We start from the raw sequence: 21,403 nt of genomic DNA on the forward strand, positions 1-21,403 counted from the left end.
GACTGAGAGAACTGATGCTCAGAGAGGGGAGGGGGCTGCTGGGGAAACAGCTGCTTCAGGGATGTTTGTGGATCCAAAGTTATTTTTGTGTTTTATTTCGTTTTTCTTTGTTCAGAAATCATGTCTCTTTTTTTTTCAGGTGAAAATGAGTCTATTATTTCTTCCCTTTTAGGAAAACGTCGTTGGCCTTCACTGCAGCGAGTGCCGAGCGGGCACCTACGCTCTCCGCGCCGACGACGCCCTGGGCTGCGCCCCATGCTTCTGCTTCGGGCTGTCACAGCTCTGCTCGGAGGCGGAGGGTTATGTGAGGACCCCAGTAAGTTGCCCAGGCAGTTAAAATGCTGTTTTTAACCCTCTCCCTTGGGGACTGGGTGAAGGTGGGAGAGACAGTGAGGTACTTACTTTCAATTTTGCTCCTGTTGCCTCAGGGGTGCTGGAAGCTCCTTTGGGTTGGTTGGGAGTCGGAACTCTGCTTCTGGTGTCTGAGGAAGTAAAAGCAGAGGGGGCTGAAGCCTTGCGTGTTGCTCCCCAGCTCATCTGTGGAGAGTTGTAGTTGGGGAGAAGATAAGACTGCAGCGTCTCAGCAGTCCCCTGCGTGTAATTGGACTTCGCCCCAATACAGCAACAGTCTGGCCCTAAATACAGTGATTTAAAACGTTTTCAGTTAATTTTAATCCAGATGTTTAATTCAAAGGGAAAGTCTTTCTCGTTCCTGTTTAATAAAGAAGCTGTCCGTCTCTGAAGCATGGTCGAAGCTGACGGTCAAAGGTGCGGAGCTGATCTGCGCTGTAACGTGCGTTTCCTTTTCGTGCCTAGGTAACGCTGCGCCCCCATCAACCCCTTCTGCGTGTGGTTTCTCAGAGTGACCTCAGGGGCACGACGCAGGGGGTGTATTACCAGGCCCCTGACATCCTCCTGGACGCCGCCACCGTCAGGCAGCACGTCCCTGCTGAGCCACTTTACTGGCGGCTGCCCGGGCAGTTCCAGGGAGACCAGGTGCGGCCACACCCAGCCCAGGGCCCGGCGCGCTTCCCCGGGACTGGGGGGAACGGGAAATCAGTGCTCTGTGTTGGCCTGTCTGTCGTTAACTGAAGTGGGTATTAATTTCCTCTCCTGAGTCGGGGTGGAGAAGTTGGACACTTATAAAAATCCCCCTAGATGTGTATTCTTTAAATTTTTTCATTCATTTTGAAAGTCTTTTGTAATTCAAATCAAATTCTTTTCCTCCTCCCTAAAGCAGTCATTTAACAAACATTTATTGTTTTACTGATACAGCCTCAGTCCAGCCTGGGTGCTTGGTCTGGGAGGTTCTTCTCAAGAAATTGGCACTCATTTTTGGGGAAAAGACCTACTTCAAAAGAGTCTTGAAGGCATCACTTGCATTTTTGTTTATAGAAATATCAGAGTCTGTATGTGACTTCACCCTGATCTTTAAAATTTTCAAATATACATTCAGTGCTCCTGTAGATAGAGATCATTTTTAATGCAGAGGAGCTTGAAAATAATTGGAATCCTTACCACGACCGTGGCTTGTTGTCTGGAGCTCACCTTCCATGGCACCCTCAGGAGGAAACCCTGGGAGGTGACGCAGGTGTCCGTGGCCTGGCTGCTGGTGATGGTTTTCTGGGTGAATACTTACCCCGAGACTCAGAAAGTTGTGTACGTTAAATATGTACCGCCTTTTTACAGCCAGTCATACTTCAATAAAGTGGTTTTAAAAAACTTTATACGAATCACTTAAAGAAAGAGAGCCATAGCTTGGGTCAACTTAATAATCCATAATTAAGTAGAATTAGAAGGAAGTAAATTCCAGACAACACATTCCACTCACATGATATATTTTTAAGATATAAGATTTCTTTCAAATGGCAGCAGGCTTGCAATAAAATACTTTAAAACCCATGCTATGTCAGGGAAGTAAACAACAGTTTCCTCTTGGGTAGCTCGTGGCCTATGGTGGCAAGCTCAAGTACAGCGTGGCCTTCTATTCTTCCAATGGCGTTGGCACCTTCAACCTTGAGCCTCAAGTGCTCATCAAAGGAGGCCGGACGAGAAAGCAAGTCATTTACGTGGATGCGCCCGCACCAGAGAACGGAGTGAGACAAGAGCAAGAAGTAGGGATGAAAGAGGTAATGATGTGCTTTCTCCATGCAAGCCCCTTAAAGGTTCGACCTCGGTTGTGGGTGTAACGAAATCACGAAGCTGCTAGTGAGAGAGTGAGCACAGAAGAGACCCTGGGATCAAAATTCCAGTGAGTTTAGCAAGATTTCTAAAAATGACTCAAATTTCATCTTCTCAAGAAATGTATATTGGGCTTATGTTAATTTTCCAGGCATTGCATCTTAAATCCTTTGTCTTGGTACACAAGTCTCAACCTGAGTGGATGTAATGGTACGAGGTCTTTGGACTTGCTTGAGTCTGGGAAGTGTGTATTCATTCACTGGGCAGATGTTTATGGACCGTCCACTGTGGTGCTGTGGCTGGCACTGCTGCGGGTGACATGTGTCTGTTGATAAATGAGACTGGCGTTGCTGCTGCCCTGGGAGGTGACAGGAGATCTCCTTCAGTTACACTTAGTGTCTTGCACAGAACCAAGCTCACTTCCGGAGAAATTTATAAAAGAATTAGGTTCAAATGCCTCTGAGGATTTGTATTCTGAATTTAATTTAATATGTTTCTCATCCACAGAATTTTTGGAAATATTTTAACTCTGTTTCTGAAAAACCTGTCACACGTTCGGATTTTATGTCTGTTCTTAGCAACATTGAGTACATTCTCATCAAAGCATCATACGGTCAAGGATTACAGCAAAGCAGGTACTTGGAACTTTCTAGAATTCTAAAATATTTTTCTTATTTGAAACCAAATTGAAGAGATTTGATTCACTTCCCCCCCCATTACCTCTATTCTTTATTAATATGTATATTTTTGTTCCTCACCAAAGCCTTATTAAATGTTAATATTATTCTTATGAAATGTGCAAAAAATGACATAGATTATCCATCTCCTATACTAAAGTGGATATAAAATATAAGGACATGATGGTGATATCTTAGATCAGGATAAAATGTAAAAAAAAGAAAAAGTTCTGCTATTTTCTGCCTTAAACTGGTGCCTGTTTCTTTGTAGCAGTGTGTCAAGAACACTGTCACTGCTCATTTAGTGCTTGCCCATAAAGAAGCCACTAAGTTTTGACCGCACTGGTGCTTCAAGAAGTCTTTCAGGCGCAGCTCCTGTAACGTTATTTTTAAGTTTTAAAACGTTGACTGAGGATGCTGGCCGTGCGGTGACAGCGCTAACCTGCTTCTGTACGCTTTCTTCACAGCCGCGAGTAGGAGCTGCTCCCGCGTGGGCTGAGAGATCTGGTTTAACAGATGGGCAAAGACCACCATGTAATGTGCTATGTTTCTAGAAAGGCTCTTTCTAAATATGAGTGTTTCCTCTCATACTTCTCAACACAACTGTCTCACAGGATCTCGAACGTCTCGATGGAGGTTGGCAGAGAGGCGGAAGGGCTGCGCCCAGGGTGGGTGGCGGCGGCCCTCATAGAGAAGTGCCTCTGTCCCCCTGGCACGGCCGGGCTCTCATGTCAGGTAGGGAGACGCGTTAAAATCCATTTCCTGGTTTTGAGTTGAAATTTGCTTGTTACAGCAGCCCCAAGTGATGAGCAGGACTTGTGTGTATCTATTATATCATTTTTCCCATTAAAAGAAATTTTAACTGTGGTAAAATATGTATAAACATAAACTTTACCATCTTAACTGTTTTTAAGTGTACAATTCAGTAGTGTTAAGTACATTCACATTGTTGTACAACCAACCTCCAGAATTCATCTTGCAAAACTAGAACTCTGTACTCATTAAATAATAGCTCCCCCTGCCCTCTCCCCCAGGCCCTGGCAACCGCCATTCTACTTTCTATCTCTCTGAATTTGACCACTGTAGGTCCTTCATATAAGTGGAATCACAAACTATTTGCCTTTTTTGAGACTGGCTGATTTTACTTAGTATAACGTCCTCCAGGTTCATCCATATTGTAGCTTGTATCAGAATTTGCTTCCCCCGTTTTTTTTTTCTGGTGAGGAAGATTGGCCCTGAGCTAATATCTGTTGCCAGTCTTCCTCTTTTTGCTTGAGGAAGATTGTCACTGAGCTAACATCTGTGCCAATCTTCCTCTGTTTTATGTGAGACACCACCACAGCATGGCTTGAGGAGCAGCGCTAGGTCTGTTTCCAGGATCCAAACTTTCGAACCCTAGGCCACTGAGGTGGAGCCTGTGAACTTAACCACTATGCCACCAGGCCGACCCTGAGAATTTTCTTCCTTTTTTAAGGCTGAATAATATTCCATTGTATGGATAGACTACATTTTGTTTATCCGTTCATCCATCACTGGGCACGTGGGTTGCTTCCACCTTGTGGCTATTGTGAAAATGCCTCTGTGAACATGGGCGTACAGATCTCCCCAAGACCCAGCTTTCAGTTCTTTGGGGTGTATCCCCAGAAGTAGAATTGCTGGGTCAGATGGTGATTCTGTTTTTAACTTCTTGAGGAACCGCCATGCTGCTCTCTGCAGTGCTGCACCATTTTACGTGCCCACCAGCAAAGCACAGGCTGCCAGCTTCTCCACCTCGTCACCAACACCTGTTACTTGCTGTTTTTTTGGTAGCAGCCATCCTGATGGGGGTCGGGGGCGTCTCGTTGTGGTTTTGATTTGCATTTCCCTGATGATTAGTGATGTTGAACATCTTTTCACGTACTTGTTATTCATTTGTGTCTCTTCTTTAGAGAAATGTCTATTCAAGGCCTTTGCCCATTTTTTAATCAAGTTCTTTGTTCATTGCCTTTTGCATCTCCTCAGGACTGTGCACCCGGATACCACAGAGGGAAGCTTCCAGAAGGTGGTGGCGGAGGACCCCGCCCTCTGCTGGCTCCTTGTGTGCCCTGCACTTGCAACAACCACAGTGACGCTTGTGACCCGGACACTGGGACGTGTCTGGTAGGCTTGTTTGTGTGGTGCTTCCCTGAGGTTTAGAGTTGGAGCAGGCACTGAGCCTTCACATTTCCGGCCCAGAGTCTCCCCGGCTCCTGGGTTTAGAGAGAGCTTAAATTTCACTCACTGTAACATGCTCATTTATTTCCTCATAAAGGCTTAGCTCAGTGCTGTGACATTGTCGGTGGAAATTCTTTTATAAATTTTGCTTGCTTGAATTTGTTGTGGGCATCAGTTTAGGAATTAGGAATTAGGAAAAGTGTAATTGCAGGGCTGGTGGTTGAGTCGAAGTAGATGAGAACTTTATGTCATAGGATTTGGAGGGTCACCTGCTGGTTTTAAAATAAGTTAACGCCAGTGTTGAAAATTCACTTCTCTGTGTAAAATATTGCCGTCTCCTTGCACGTGTAAAAAAATGCATATTTTCCTGGGGGTCTTATGCTTTGGCTTCTCAGCCTCCTTTCCCCAGACCAAGATTGCTCGTGGGGACGTGAGGAGAACTCTGATCACTAAAAAGGGCTACGTGACCCAGACAGAATCTTGAGGGCCTGACGGAGGACGAGGTCTTGTGTCCGTGATTTTGCTTAAGCTGACGAGCCCTTACTGCTAACATAGAATAATCTGATACTCTTTCCCTACTCCTGAAATCTCCTTCTTTGTAATATCTCACATGGAGACATTGGTTACTTGTGTAAATTGTGCCAGGACTAACTTACCTCAGGTAAGCTAACTCACTGAAGGAGAGTGAGCTGCCCGTGAGGAAAGACACACCTGAGGCTCTTGAGGCCCTGTGTGGCCTCCTCATGAGGAGGTCGACAGAGGAACCGGGACGGGGGCTGCCAGCTGTCCTCCAGCCACCGAGGGCCATCTGCCCCGCTTCTGTTGAGAGGCATCTTTCATTTGGGGAATTTAAAGGTGATTTCTCCTGGGGCGCTGCTGGACGACAGCAGTGCGTGGGTGACTCTAGAAGCAGAAGGACTGCACGCTTCCCTCAGTTAAAAAGATATGTGTCACTCTTTGCTGACCCTGTCGTAGATGCGGAATTGAAGAATGATTCCAGTCATACAGGGTAAGACAGACTGAAGGAAGAAGCAAACAGCTGCAGTGCTATTAAAAAATGTACCCACTCTGATCAGGTCCTGCTCCAGGCAAAAGAACAGAGCTAATAGAGAAAGTGAGAAGGTCGCGTCCCAGGATTTGAGGAGAAGTGATTTCAGGCAATTTAAAGCGAGGTGTAATTAGCCAGAGAGCAGCTCCCTTGGCCAATGCTGGGGACAAGGGTCACAGGGACAGTTAAAGAAATTGATCAGTTCTTCCATGCTGCATCTTCCCTTGGTGCAGCTAACTATTTTAACAAGCTTAGGTACTCCTGGGACATTAAATTATTGCCTGCCTTTCGTGGCCCAGATCTACCAGAACAAAGGTCCAGAATCAGCAGCTGACGTGTCAGGTTGTACCCGGGAAAGAACACAGCCTGCTTACCCCAATCCGTGAGAGATCTCCACGGCAGTCTCCCGGGAGAAACCAGTACGGATGCCTTTCAGACAGTGCTCCACTCCGGGGCAGTGGTTGGCCAGTTACCTGGAACCCAGAAGAGATCGCACCTGGACCTGTCAGTTCAGTTTGGCAGTGCACAGCAATGCATATGCACACTGCCAGAACACTGCTCGGGGTCTCAATCTAGACTGCTCTTCTGCAGCCTCATGGTGTTGAGCAGAAGGCATTTTGTTTCGTGCTCATTCTCTTTTTATGGATTTGTTTGTATGTTCGTCCCTAGTGACTTTTCCTTCATTCATGGTTACCACTTATCACCAGTTCTTTTAAACAAAGCCCACTCTAAACAGAAAATAGTGTCTGAGCTTAGAGTACAAAATCTCAGGGTTGCAACGGACCTTCTGTTCTTGTCAGAGTCCCTTCAGGTCCTAAGTCTGAACGACAACATCCATGCCAAGTGATTATTGAATGTATGTTTACACACTTCCAGCAATGGGGAGCTCACTCCCACACAGCCCAGCTCATCTTTGGACAGCCCTGATTATTCCTGGAACTGTCACCCCTGGACCATCCACCTGTTGGTACAGTTTTATTCTTTGGACCCATCGAGACAAACTGCTAATTCAAATTTGTTTCTGATAAGTGGCAATAACTTAACAAACAAGTTGCAAAACTGCTTGATAAAATTCGTCTTTCACATATTCAAAGGCCCTGAATCTTCAGCCCTCTTGGTTAGATGTCCTCAGTTTATACTCCTGCTGGTCATGTGGAATGGTGTGGATCTGTTCACCATCCTCAGGTGTGAATGTCATCATCTGTCCTAAAACATGCTGACCGGAGTCCCAGTGCCCTTCCTCCAGGGTGGATGGGGCCTCCCTCCCCACCTCTAGGTACTGTGCTTCCATGACGCAGCCTGTGAGTTTTGCAAGCTCAGTCACTGCTGCCTTCACCAAACTAGCTGGACACTAAGGCGCCTATGTTCCTTCCACAAGTTTAGCCCCACTCCTTGCTCTTTGAACTTGGGAACTTACCTTGCCTCTTCAGGCTTCATCTCTTAGATCCCTTTTGTGGTTTAGTACAACAACTCACTTCCATCTGACACACTCTCTTAAGCTCTCCTTATGTACGTGTTATCATATAGGAGGGCGTCAGACCTTCTGGACCTGATTTTGTCATCTGACATGTAGGACGTTCATCCCTCTTCATGTGACTGGGCCTTTGGTATTATCATGAAAGTGATTGATCAGAAATGCGACCTGGAAGGGGGTGGGGAAACCAAAGACCAGGCAGAGACAACTTAACTGTTTTACAATTAAAAATTGACTGACATTCTCCCTGCACTTCCCACAGCCACTGACTCATCCCACACGTCACCCTGGCAGTTTCTTTTTGCCCTGCTACTCTTTGGGGCAGCTTACCATCCATTCTCTAGGGTCTTGACAACCGAGAGCTCACAGTTTGTTGTGTTAGGGGGTGTTTTGAATGCTGGAGTTGGTATTAGCAGTCGAAAACCAGAAAATCTGCTTAAATCTCCTCTCATCATCTAATATTTATTCCTTATCATCAGTCTTATGTCATATCATTAAAACAAGTATTTAACACATTTTCTTTTTGAGAGAGACGTTGCAAATTTTACTTCTAAAGACATACAACTTTTAGGGGCCAAGTGGATCTCAGTAAAATCTATTTTCATCAGGTGAAATAGGAATACAATTTTTAAATGAAAAATACTGCAATATTTTTTAATTAAGAGAAACTTAAAAATAGTTTTTCAAACTTAGGAAAAAATTGCATTCTACCCCCTTTCTTGCTGCCAAGGATAAAAGTCAGAGTCAGTTCGCAAGTTTGCTCCGTGGCTCCCAGCGTTACTCACCTTTCCATCCGTCCGTCCCACACAGAATCCACTGCCTGGGGGCTGGGCGCGTAGGGCTCCAGCTGCACAAAAGCCGGATGTCAAGCTGGAATCAGATGCCAAGAATTACTTGCTCTTTTAGCTTAAAAATTTTTTAATAGCAAGGTCGTAGGTCCAAATAAATAAAATGTAACTGGGGATGATTTGGTTATTGCAGGAAGCTGTTGGTGGTGCTCTAAAGCCCTGCCTCTTCATCCCTCCCTGTCTATTCCCTAAATCACGCATCCGTCCACTCCTGCTCTTTCAACTCCCCACACTGATCACTGACCCCCACTGTGTGCGAGACCTCTGGGCTTCAGGTTGTCTGTTTGGTCCCTATATATTTTAGATCCATATTTGAAGGATCTGAAATTCGGCTGCTTTTAGAGCCCTTTGTGTGTATTTTAGCCCTGTGTATATTTTCCATAAGAAGAATGTGTTGATAATCTCTAGGTTGTATTCATTACAATAAATGAAGACCGCAGAGCTGGCCACGTTTCCAGGATTTTAAAAATATGAAGAAAAATGCTCTCTCTTCTTTAAGAATCAAGAAAAAAAGATGCTAACTGATATAAAAAGTGGTTGTGCTCAGATGTTACCAGATAAGGGTGATTTCTAACAATTTCCCGTTGCTTCTTTCCCTCTCCTCTTGAAATGTGGGGCCCCAGAACTGCAGTGATAACACCGCTGGCAACCACTGTGACGTCTGTGCTCCCGGGTACTATGGGAAGGTGACTGGTTCGGCCAGCGACTGCGCTCTCTGCGCCTGTCCTCACAGCCGCCCTGCCAGGTGAGCCTGCACAGGTGCGCTGGCACACCCATGCTGCCGAAGCTGGGGCTGCGTCCGTTTTCAGCCTCATTTTCCAAGGTCTCTATGTGGTCGATTTTAATTCATATTCTCTGTGTGTTGAGAAAGGCTAATTTTAAGAAAAAGTGTTCCTTCTCACAGTATGTGAAGAGAATCTTTTCAAAAGCTAAGTGTCTGTGCTGGTATTGGGTATTAGAATGGAACCAACTGAAGAAGGGACTGTGAGGTTTTGGTTTTTGAAGACAAATTTTAGCCTCCAACCTGTGTCTAGTGTGCCTACCGATGAATGGGTGTTAACTTTATGAATAATGTGAAGAATTCAGCTCCCATCTAGTGTAAGGAAATGAGGTTAGACGTGTGTCTGCTGGAGACAATGAAGAGTGGCAGTGCCACAGAGTGGTGGCCTCAGGCCGGAGTCTGCCCTGTACGCGTGGTGCTTGTGTAGAATTATCTGACCGCAAAAAAGAGCGGATGTTTTAAGTGGGAACTGGAATATCTGTGGGTCCTCTTTGGTTTGAGTGAAAACTGTACTTCATAAATTCATAACATTTCATTATTGCTTAGAATATTTGACGAGGGCCTCAGTATGTGTAGATCAAATACCAACTTTTGGCATACTAAAATGAAGTTTTCTTTTTTTTTTGAGGAAGATTAGCCCTGAGCTAACATCTGCCAATCCTCCTCTTTTTGCTGAGGAAGACTGGCCCTGAGCTAACATCCGTGCCCATCTTCCTCTACTTTATATGTGGGTCTCCTACCACAGCATGGCTTGCCAAGCAGTGCCGTGTCCGCACCCGGGACCTGAACCGGCGAACCCCGGGCCACCGAAGTGAGACATGCGCACTTAACTGCTGCGCCACCGGACCGGCCCCTGAAGTTTTCTTTTTAATATTTGCTTGAATCTTCTGCCTTTTATCGTCTCCCAGTAGGTGGTGCTTGACAGTGAGCACTCGATGAGAGTGTGGAAACTGCCCTTGTAAAATATCAAGCATCCTAAATTTAGTGTCACTATTATTTAACTTTTTGCATTAAATCTGTTTATACATTTTGACTCACCAGTTCCACTCCTGTAATCTAAGCTATGGAAATACTTGCATATGTGTATAAAGATAGATAGATTTTAGCATTGCTGTATTCAGGAGAAATTGGGGAGGAAACTGAAATATCTACTTAACGGGCATTAATTATACACATGGTGGTACATACCTTCAGTGAAATATTGTACAAACACTGAGAAAAGAAAAAGGTATATCTGTATGTACAGAATTGGAGAAACGGCCAATTAAATTGTGTAATTTCATGTATAATACGATGCCAGTTTGGAAAAAATTCCTACCTGTAGCTCCGTGGCTGCAGGTGCCCAGAGCAGTGTTTGGAAGGACATCTCCCCCTTCTACTCTGCACATTTCTGTACTGTTTGAATATTTTACTTCTTCAATCTAAAAAGGTTCTAACCATGCCCACAGCCCAGGCGAATGATTGAGGCTCATTGTTAGGAAGAGAGTGAGGGTGTGAACATTCTCTGTATGTGCCGTGCATCTGGGAGGCCCTCAAATTCTTCATTTCCTACATAGTTTGTCTCCACTAAAGTCTGTCTCTTTAGTGTTTAAGGAGGAAAAGAAGTCAGAAGTGAAGCGGGGCTGATACAGAATCCTGTAACTCTTTCTGGAAACTTCTCTCACTATCCAAAAAACCAGACTACCCCAGCGGTTTGTTACCAGTGGTTTGCAGGTGCCAGCTGAGCCCCTAGATGGTGTGTTGCTAATTTAAAATGTGGAGGCAGAGGTTGTTGAAAAGAAAGGAATAGGCCAAAAGCTGAAATCCATGCATGAGGGGATCAACATCTGGTTGGATTATTAAACTCTGGGCTGCTCTGTCACGTTGCTTCTAACAGCCCATCATATGACCATCCACCTTTAGGTCCATTTATTTTCAAATTCCACCCTCACTCTTGCTTTTCTTCCCTCCGCAGCTTTTCTTGCCTTCTTCCCATTACAGTCAGTTATGTTCCCGGCCTTGGTCCAGCTCTGTTCTCCCTGCTGTTTTGCATGCTGGCTCAAAGTCATGTACAGCTGTCTCTAATCACTCTTTCAGAAGCCTGCCCCGTGGCGCAGCGGTTAAGTATGCACGTTCCGCTTCAGCGGCTCAGGGTTCGCTGGTTCGGATCCTGGGTGCAGACGTGACACTGCTTGGCAAGCCCTGCTGTGGTAGGCGTCCCACGTATAAACTAGAGGAAGATGGGCATGGATGTTAGCTCAGGGCCAGTCTTCCTCAGCGAAAAGGAGAGGATTGGCAGCAGTTAGCTCAGGGCTAATCTTCCTCAAAAAAATAAATTAAAAAAAATCACTCTTTCATCTAATAAGTCAGATAATTCTTCGCCTAAGTCTCAGAACAAAGCCCTTCCCACCTGGGAAGCTTGGTGACGAATTGGTCGTAATGCCTGGGGCCCTGTTGCCCTCACACTCACACGGCCGTCACTGGCAGGAGTGCTGAGAGTGTCTTCTGGAAACAAGAGATGTGCACACCTGTATTGATTACATGCCTGTTTTCCTTCTTTTTGCCCAGTAGATTTTAAGCCCTGAAAAGCTTGTGCAACTGTCCAGTGCAATCACTTAACTTCTGGACAGTATCACGTACCCGAAGAGTGATGAGTAGGTACCGTAAGAAAGAATTGAAGTTGTGTATCTGAAAATACAAAAGCATTTCCTTTCTCTCAGTTTCAGTCCTACGTGTGTCTTGGAAGGTGATCACGATTTCCGCTGTGATGCCTGTCTTCTGGGCTATGAAGGACAGTACTGTGAAAGGTACGCTGGGGAGTTCCCACGTGGAAATTGCTAGGCACGTCTGCTCCTTTCACAGGTGTAGGACATGTTTACTAAAGGGGTTTGGGAGGCATTGTCAGTTTGGATGTGCGTGATTGATATGGGACCTCATTACTATCCCCAAACTGAGTTTGCTATGTATTAATTCAGGTAAACGCACTTTCTGTGACCATCTCACCCTCCTTTTAGGAAATAAAATGTAGAGTGAGGTAAATGGGCTGTATTCTTTGTACTCATTTGGCAGAAGTGCTTGCTGTCCTGGTCAGGAGCTGGTTCTGTATTTGCTCACGGTGTTGACCTGCTGCCCATGCTGTGTGTCTCCTCTCTGTAGGTGCTCTTCAGGCTACCACGGGAACCCTCGAGCACCAGGCGGCACTTGCCAGAGCTGTGACTGCAGCCCGCATGGCTCTGTTCACAGCGACTGTGACCGCAGGTCCGGGCAGTGTGTCTGCAGGCCAGGGGCCACGGGGCTCCGATGTGAGGAATGTGAACCGAGGCACATTCTGGTGGAAAGCGATTGTATTTGTGGGTATTCCTTCTCCAAATCTTTAAAGATGGTTTTTCCTCTCAAAGGCTTTCCTGTTGCGGTGCCCTATGGTGCCCAAGAAAGTCCTGGATTTTCTATGAAGCTTAGATTGCTGTTACACCTGCTGAACTGAACTTCTTATAGTGCTTTTCGTCTGAGGCAGGAAGGTCTAGACAACAGCTTTGATCTCTTGGGCACTGTAAGCAGCTTGGCACTTCCGACTTCACAGTTTAGCTGTGTCAGCATTTCCTGTACCGGAGCCGAGGGCCTCTCAGTGCAGAGAAGGAACCCTTTGTGGGGCTGTCATCACTGTTACCCAGATTTCACTACGGCTTCAGCTCTTGGCTGTTGTGGATTTTTTTCCACTTCTGATTTATTTTAATGGCAAGTACCTGAGGCAGTCGTCTTAGGATGTCTTCTTAGTGGTCCTCAGGAAAGATGGGGAGGAAGTGATGCCAGGATCAGCACATTCAAGAGCTTTGCTGCTTTTGTTGTTGTGTTTGGTCTGAGTAAAAACACATCCACTGTTTTCCCTGTCTCCTTCGTTAGTACTGGCTGAAGATGCGTCTGCAAACTCTCTGAGGACATGATAGGCCCAGTTCTGAAAGGAAGTACAGTTGGAATTCATTGCCATTGGTCCCAGTCAGAGAGGAACAAATGCACCGTGAAGGTCATAGCTGCGTAACAAAACGTGTGCCAGACCTGGGATCCGCCCTGGGGATCAGTTGGTTGCTTCTTTCTGTGTGACCCCAGGGGAGTCCCTGATCTGATCACAGTCTCAGCATCATTGTTTGCGAACGGGCTTAGGACTTCCTGGCCAGCTGCCTCTCACGGTTGGCATTAGAATGACGTCGGATGGGCTCCTGGAAGCCTCGCTGTGCGCTCTGCCTGCAGATGCTCTTACTACAGAACGGCTTAGGCAGACCGCCGGGAAGATGCACCAGCTGCTTGGCCATTAACTTAAACTTTCTTTTTCCTTCAGCTTGTGATGACGCATGTGTAGGTGTGCTGCTGAGTGACTTGGATAACATCGGTGATAACGTTCTTTCTGTGAACCTCACCAGCATTATCCCTGCTCCCTATGGAATTTTGTCAAACCTGGAAAATACAACTAAATATCTCCAGGTAGGTACTGGGAATTCAGAGGTGGATAGAAACACGTGTCACCGAGAGACAGAGCTGACTGGAAGTAGGAGTCATTGTTGGTGTCCCGCACAGGTGTGACAGTGTCATTCCCAGCACCCCCGCTGGAAGGGCTCCAGCCTCCCCGGGGCCCTGGCCAGGAGCTTCCCCCGCACATGTCCGCTTTCACTGGGGGACAGCTCTAATTGTTTGAGACCTAGTCCATGGATGCCTCCTTCTACATCCGTGCCCCGTGGTCCTTCTGCCTTTTGGAATAACACGATGTCCACTTGCTCCTCTTTATGACACATCTTTGGATAGTTGTAAACAGCTGTCCTATTTCAAATATAGAAAACAAATCTGGATGGTCTCTTTCTAAATGTTAGAATATGCTGAAATCAACTGTTTTCTGTAAATGTATTATTCTTAACTTGAGTTGCAGGGCACAGATTTTATCCTCCCTGAAGATTGTATAAAGATCTCTGGGGGTAAATCATAGTTTTTATATTTACTGAAACAGGATCTGGGTCCAAAAAAAGGGTGAGAAGTTAAGAAATTAACTTAGTAGACAGCATTCTACTCTAGTGTTTTAATTCTAACTGGAAAAAAATATTCTTAATTTTGTTTAAAACCTATACATTAAAATTTGAGATAATTCACTGTGTCATGCAGTAATAAAAAGAATAGTCATTCCTGAATGCCTTTTTTAGATAAAAGCTTTTCTCAGACTTAACATTTCCTTAGGCCTGTGTTCATGTGTGTGTATGTGGGATGTACTTGTGTGTGTGTGTCTGTGTGCTTGCGTGTGTGTGTGTGATGTGTGTGTGTGTGTTGGAGTCCAGCTACTTCACAGTCCTTTCTTGTTTACAGTGGCTTGTTTTCTGTAGACATGATGGCAGTAAGGAAAAGTAAGGGAACTCTGAGATGTTTTATATTGTTTTTCCTCAGATGGAAAAAAATAGTTTTGAAAGATAAGAAAAAATTCTCCAAAAAAAAAAAGAAAGAAAGAAATGTTAAATTTCTTTTCTACTCGCTATAGACACAATCAATAAATACTATTTTCCATCAGTTTGGGCCCCAGCAATATACTGTATTTTAAATTCGTCAAGTAAGATAAATAATTTAAAATTTTAGTATTTTTGAATGATTTGCTCTCATTTAAACCACTTTGTCACTTTTTGGGGTCACTTTTATCACTTTAAACACTTTTTCTGTTTGTGTAAAGCATGCAAGAGGTTAAGAGTGTGAGCTCCGCGCTGTTGGTCGTTTTCATTATTTACCTGCACCAGGACCGTGCGCAAGCTCTTTAGCTCCCCTGACCCGAAACAATGGTTTAGCCATTTCATGGGGTTGTTATAAGGTTTAACTAAAGTCATACAAGTAAAGAAGTTAGAAGAGTGTCGGCGTAAATTAAGCACTTAATTATTAGTAATTATGAAGGCATTTCTTTACTTAATACTTTTGGGTTTTAGCCGAGTAAGCATTTTTTTAAGGTGTTAGCAATTACAGTTAGAATTTAGGTGACTCTGATATTGAAATTAAGCCAGACTTACACAAGCACTCAGCAGGATCAGACTCTGTAACACACCAGACTTTGAGTTCATATCTGACAGGAAATATAAAGCAAATGATGGCACAATGGAAACATGTTGCTATAATCAAAACAAGTATATGTGAATCATTTTATTTTTTAAAGCAATTTCAAGGAAGGAAGAACTTCTTTTTGTGAGCAAAAAAAGGAAATAAGTGATTCGTAGGTGAGAACCAGCAAATTCATTTTGCAGCATTGTAATTGGTTTTCTTCATTCTTTTTAGGAATCTGTATTAAAAGAAAATACACAAAAGAGACTGGCAAAAGTTCAGCTTGAAAGTGTTGCAGAACATACGGATGACCTGCAAAGGGAGGTAAATTCTTCACAAAAAGGGCCCGCTTCCCCCCCCAGCGCTTGCGAGCACTCGCAGTAGGGCTGTCTCAGCGGTTCTGGTGAGCTCGGGCAGCCTCTTCCTCCCAGGAGCTGTGCTCTAGGTGCTTTGTCATCAGGTTGGTTTGAACCCTATGCTGTAGTCCCTATGCTTTGTGGGAAAAGGCTCCTGATTTAATTTCTCTTGTCACCTCTGCTGAGGGAAGAGTGGGCAGTCGCTTTGCCATTTGCCTCTTATTTCTCCTGTGAACCAGGGGGTGGGTGGGATTAAAAGGTGGCTGAGAGTCCTTCCTTCTCCTAATTTCACTGCATATCCAAGCCCATGGTGAGCACCGGCCCTCAGAGGCACTCCCCTGAACGCAGGCGCTGCTTGCTGCACAGGCCTCGTCATGTGGCGTCTGTGCCACAGTCAGCCTGCAGGCCACGTGCTTCTGATTTGCGGACTTTGAATGGCAAGAGAGCTCATTTTGATGTCAGCAGTAAATTACTTACTCTGTTTAGCTCATGCCAGATTAACAGTTTTTAGTGACCCAGAAAAGAATCTCCTCATTTGCAGGTGGTGCGGGAGGCCTAGTGTCAAATTTATAATTTTCACTTATGAATTTCGTGTGTGTATGCACACTTACACGCATGTGTGTACGTGGAGATGCGTATGGGAGTGCACCTCCAGATGGGTGTCTCCAGTCTCTGCGTCTCAACGTGCATGCACGTACAGTCACATACCCTAAAACGTGTTAGCCTGGCTTCTGTTGACTTAGAATTAGTGATGATTTGGGAAGAGTTTAAGGGTTTGAGTGTGGGTTTTAAGTACCTAACGAGCAAACATTTGGTAGGAAGTGATAAGCTGTTAAAAGTAAATTCTCTCCATCCATTAAAGAAGGGAGTCTTTGTATTTTGACTAGAAAACACTTTCAGAACCAGTCTGAGTTACTTTACACTCCTGGAAATTACAAACACCCTTCCCTTTTACAAACTGTAACATTCCTAATAAAAATAACAGCTGAAGGCAGCGAAGTCTCAAGCCCTGGGCTGCCAGTTTTACAGACATCATCGCATTTAATCCTCATAAAGCCCCCCGAGGTAAGTGTTATTATCACTCCGCGATGTTGGTGACGCCGGGAAATGTTAAGTACTAGGCCACCAGCTGGGCAGGATCAGGCCTAAGCCCAGCGTGCCTGACTCTGTGTTCTTAACTCCTCCACTGAGTGCTCAAGGTCAATACAAATTGGTAAGATTTTACTTTCTGTTTTCTGTTCACTTAGGTCATAAACTGAATACAAGGTCTTCACAATAGAGACAGTAGCAGAGTCTGTGGTTTGATAACCAATTAGGCTACTTTTAAAACTATACCATCTTTTCTCACACAGAGTGAGAGATTCTTGCATTAATCACTTAGTCAGTTCCAACACTGAAATATTAACCGTGGCTTACATGATAGTGTACATCTTTACTCTGTATTCTGGAATATATTTTGTAGTTTCAGAGAGACAAAACCGGAGTACCAAAGCTTGCATATTATTCAAAGTCAAACTAACCTGAGACTTTATTTTCTGCCAGCTCACTAGAGTGTTAACAAGTAGCCAGCACGTGGCCAGGGAGACTGAAAGAACCCTCAGCAAGAGTCAAGAGCTCGTGACATTTACAGAGCAGCTGCAGATACACATCCAAGGTCTGTAGTCAGTGTCTCGCTTGGGGACTGTGTGCCTTTTTGGTAGAAAAAGCCCCATTCGGTTTATAAAGTGTATGAATGGGTGTGTGTGACTTGCCTTGGGCTTCCTAGAGCCAAAGGACAGGAATGCTCTGTGGTTTGGGGATCCTGATGGGTCTGGATCATAATATTTCATTGAGAGTTTTATCTTTAAACAAAACGGATGTTCCCTTTTTCCTTTTCTATCTTACACTTAAATCCTAAGTATTAAGCAGGTGTGCTGCCTCCGCATCTGTTAGGAATTTGTCAAATTAATACTTATTAAGTGGAGCACAGGGAGCTGGATGGTGAGGCAAGGTCCCACCACAGACCTAAGAGAAAATGCAGTAGAGACGCTCCTTACTCACAGGTCCGGGAGGAAGTGCGGCATGCCTTGGTGGGCACCCGAGAGGCCAAGGCAGGGTGTGGGCAGAGAGAGACAGACCTGGGGCACAGGCTTTATTAGGGTCGAGGGTGGAGTGCTCTGGGATTCTAGGCTAAGGACAGATTGGTCAATCCAAACCAAAGAAGCAGGTAAGCCCTACGGGGTCTGCTCTAAGGGGCGCATGGGGGTGGGGCTGGGAGGCGGGGAGACTGCCGGTCACGAGGGCAGCTGGGAAAGCGTACCAGGAGCTTACATTTGCTTATGCCGCTGCTGGCTGCTCTCTAGGGCACTGCCTGTATGAGGGGCTGGTGTCAGTTTAAGATTCCTGCAGGCTGCTTGGCCAAACAAAATGGATGGCGAAGCACCAACACCATGGAGTAGCTTTGCTCACCTTCATGCCGTCCTTTCCCCAGAATGGGAGCTGCTGGGATTTGGGGCTTCCCTGTGGTCCCAAAGTAGATCCACGATATGAGAGTGATGGAGTCACTATTCAGTTGGGATGTCCTGTCTGATCAGGCTTTTAGAATGCTGTTTTCAGTTTCCTGGCTACCAGAAACATATTCTTGCTTTTCTTTTTGGATTGTAGTGTAAGGGCATAAAAAGTACAGAACCCAATACAAATAGACTTTCCAGGACAAAAGGTAAGGAAATTATTAGAACAAATAATATGTTTAATAAAATAGTATCAAATATTGGTGGTTCATTCATACAGTAAATATTTATTGGGCGTTTCTAGGTGCAAATGTTTGTGCCAGGTGCAGGAAATGCCGAAGTAAACCTGATGGCCATGGCCCCTGCCCTTACAGTGTTTCTGGGTGTGGGGAAGACCAACATTAAACAAACCAGTCACCCCAGTCTGTGAGTGTTCTGACAGGGGTGTGCAGAGTGCATTGGGGTGTACGGGGTGGCCTGGCTGGGCCTAGACATTCAACCCAGTTTAGGGGAGCAGAGCAGGCCTCACTGAAGAAGGTTCTAACTCTTTCCATCTTAGTACTGTCCACTTTTGAGAGACTTATTAAGTGATTGATGAATTTTCTCCACAGAAATGATTGAAAAGGCAACAACTCTAAATCAGACCTTAGATGAAGATTTCCAACTACCCAGTTCTACTCTTCAGAATATGCAAGAGAACATTACATCTTTGCTGGAAAGCATACAGAAAAGGCATTTTATGCAGTTGCACCAAAATGCCACCCTTGAACTCAAGTAAGTCCTAAATACCATTCATGACACAACCGATGAGAGGGAGGAACTTGAATGCTGAGGGGGGAGGAGCCCCGTGGGAGGAGGGGAGGGAAAGAAAGCTCTCACTGGGGCTCTATTGTCAAGTCAGTGAAGAGATGGGCGCTGGCCCCTCCAAATAGAGAAGAGTGTTATCAATGCCAGTATCTCTGTCTCTGTGCTCTTAGGCCATAGGTTTTGTTTTTCTCTGTGGCTCTGGAACATTTTCACCTAGCATGAACGAAATAACCTCATGATACTGTATTTATTGAAGATGAAATATAATGCAATAAACTCTAATGGGAGAAAATATAGTCAGTGGCTACTACCTATGCAGTTAACGCCAAGACGAATTGACATTTTGCCAGAATAACTTGGCTCAGTTGTGCAAACCCTCATCAAAACCTACGACGTGAAATGACAGATCATAAAGAATTATTAGACATGGTCACTAGGAGCTTGTGAATTCCTTTCATGCTTTGTTCTTAGTATTTTCACACAATTATTACTTGATTATAGCACAGGCTATTTTTCTGCCAGGCTGTGATAAATGTCTTAAGTACTGGTTTAAATAGTTATACAATACTCCATCAAAATTCTATCCTCTATAATGAGATCTTTAAACTATTTTTAATATATTTTGCTATTTTAAGTAGTGTTGTAACAGACATCTTAGACAAAAATGTATTTCTATATTTCACATTATTATCTTATCAGGGTAGACTTACCTTTCTAAATTATTTTCTAAAAGATTTATCTAAAACAATGTCCATTTCCACTGGCAACACACTGAAGAGTTGAGCTTACATCTTTTTTCATCACTGAATCTGATTTCTGACATTGTTGTTGATTTGTTGGGTGAAAAACAAAAGGAGGAACTCACTGTCATGTGGAATTTGGAGAGAGAACTGGTAATCTAACAACTAGAACATTAGGGCCCGCAAGGTCCCGAGAGAACTATGAACTACATGAAGGGAGATGAGAGTGGCCGAGGGCCCAGGCGGTGGGGGAGGGAGCTGCCGTCTACCGAGCGCTCCTCTGTGCCAAGGACCTGCCCTCTGACCATCTCAGCCACCTTGGCAGGCAGGGAAGAATCCAGCTGGGGAAACTGAGGCCCAGAGACTGTAGGTAACTTGCCCAATGTTAAACCTCCAGGATAATAGGAAACCTGACCCCAAACCTAAATCTGTGTTTCTCTAAACCCTGTTATTTTCCAACCCAAAACAGAAGGAAGGACCATTTGAGACCCAGTCCCTAAGAGACAGATGGGTGGAATTTTGACGGTCAGGTCAGGGACCGTGCCTCTACACCCACGCTAGATTAAAGTCATGCTTCTCTGACCCTAGCTCATCACCTGCATCCTGCTTTCGCCTGAAATGCGTGGCAGCAGGGAACGCTGGTGGGAAAGGAGCTCACCCTTCCACGCAAGCCTTCCATTCTGGAGGCGGCCACCCCAGGCTCGGCTCTGCCCCCTAACCTTCCAGAGCTCCCCACTGCCTCCCCAAGAACATAGGAACATCTGTCTGATTCCAGCCGCCTTTCGCTCACACACTCCCCCACCCGTCTCCAGCTCATCCTGGGCTCTCCGGCTCCTCCCGGTGCTTCCTGCCCCCACACGTGGTTTCCCGTCTAACTGTCCCTCCCTTGGCTGCCCATCAGAGGGGAGCTTATCAAAGATGGAGAGTCCCTGGAGATCCTCGGGGGTGATTTTGTGAGGCTGTCCTCTCCCACATTACTCTTCCACTGTCAGTTCATGCCTTCATTCAACAAAATGGATTAAGCCCCCACTGGCAGGCATTGTGCTAGGAGTTGGGGACACGAAGGAGGACAACAGAGCTTTTTGCCCTCTAGGAGCTCATAGTCCAATTGGGAAGAGTTCATTTTCTGAATAGCATTTGAGAGAAGGGGAGAAGGCCCTCTCCCTGTCCTCCTCAGTGCCCCAGCCCTCCCCGTCTAGGCCCTCCTGTCACCTTTTCTCTGTTCTTGCACTTCTTCCGTTGCTATTTGGCATAGGTTATTAATAAGGTTGCCGATCTCTCTCTTTAATTTGTAAGTTAAATTATTACCAAAGAGACCATTTATTTAAAAAAATTAAAGTTTAGAATATGTTCTCTGGTCTCCACTTCTTTATTTTCCGTAGGTAATCCCTATACTTATGCCATTTCAAATTCCATGGACTATTTTAGAAATTATTTATCAGCCCTTTAATCATACTTCTTAGAAAACTGGTAATTTATGCTGAAGTGTGGCAATCCTGTTGGTGGGAATATTTAGCACGCTTATCATGCTTTCTTAGCATGCATGTGTCAGGGTCCCCAAGACCACCTCCATATTCAGAGTTTCACTAGGACCCTCAGGACTCAGCATGTAGTTGTACTCACAGCCAAGATTTCTTAGGGCGACGCATTAAGGATGCACAGCTGGTCAGGGAAGAAGTCACAGTGGAACCTGGGGGCGTGCGCACAGGATTCCCTCCTCTCTCCTTCCCAGGACGGGTCACAGAGCGCTCTTCCCACAGCAGCAAACATGCACAA

The 21,403-nt window shown here is 45.2% G+C and overlaps 1 protein-coding gene across 2 annotated transcripts in view; it reads left to right on the top strand.

Moving 5' to 3' along the window:
• The window catches only part of LAMA1 (laminin subunit alpha 1), a 148,532-nt gene that overhangs the window by 85,734 nt on the left and 41,395 nt on the right, over positions 1–21,403 (top strand). For both annotated transcript variants that reach the window (XM_046671019.1, XM_046671020.1), the window contains exons 24-36: positions 173–316; positions 817–996; positions 1,944–2,129; positions 2,689–2,816; positions 3,473–3,593; positions 4,860–4,997; positions 9,045–9,166; positions 11,902–11,988; positions 12,338–12,531; positions 13,515–13,657; positions 15,470–15,559; positions 17,134–17,245; positions 18,692–18,854. In XM_046671019.1, the coding sequence (XP_046526975.1) occupies positions 173–316; positions 817–996; positions 1,944–2,129; positions 2,689–2,816; positions 3,473–3,593; positions 4,860–4,997; positions 9,045–9,166; positions 11,902–11,988; positions 12,338–12,531; positions 13,515–13,657; positions 15,470–15,559; positions 17,134–17,245; positions 18,692–18,854 (1,808 nt within the window). The remainder of the gene's footprint in view (positions 1–172; positions 317–816; positions 997–1,943; positions 2,130–2,688; positions 2,817–3,472; positions 3,594–4,859; positions 4,998–9,044; positions 9,167–11,901; positions 11,989–12,337; positions 12,532–13,514; positions 13,658–15,469; positions 15,560–17,133; positions 17,246–18,691; positions 18,855–21,403) is intronic.

Source organism: Equus quagga, chromosome 9 (assembly GCF_021613505.1).
Source record: "Equus quagga isolate Etosha38 chromosome 9, UCLA_HA_Equagga_1.0, whole genome shotgun sequence".
Lineage (NCBI taxonomy): Eukaryota > Metazoa > Chordata > Mammalia > Perissodactyla > Equidae > Equus > Equus quagga.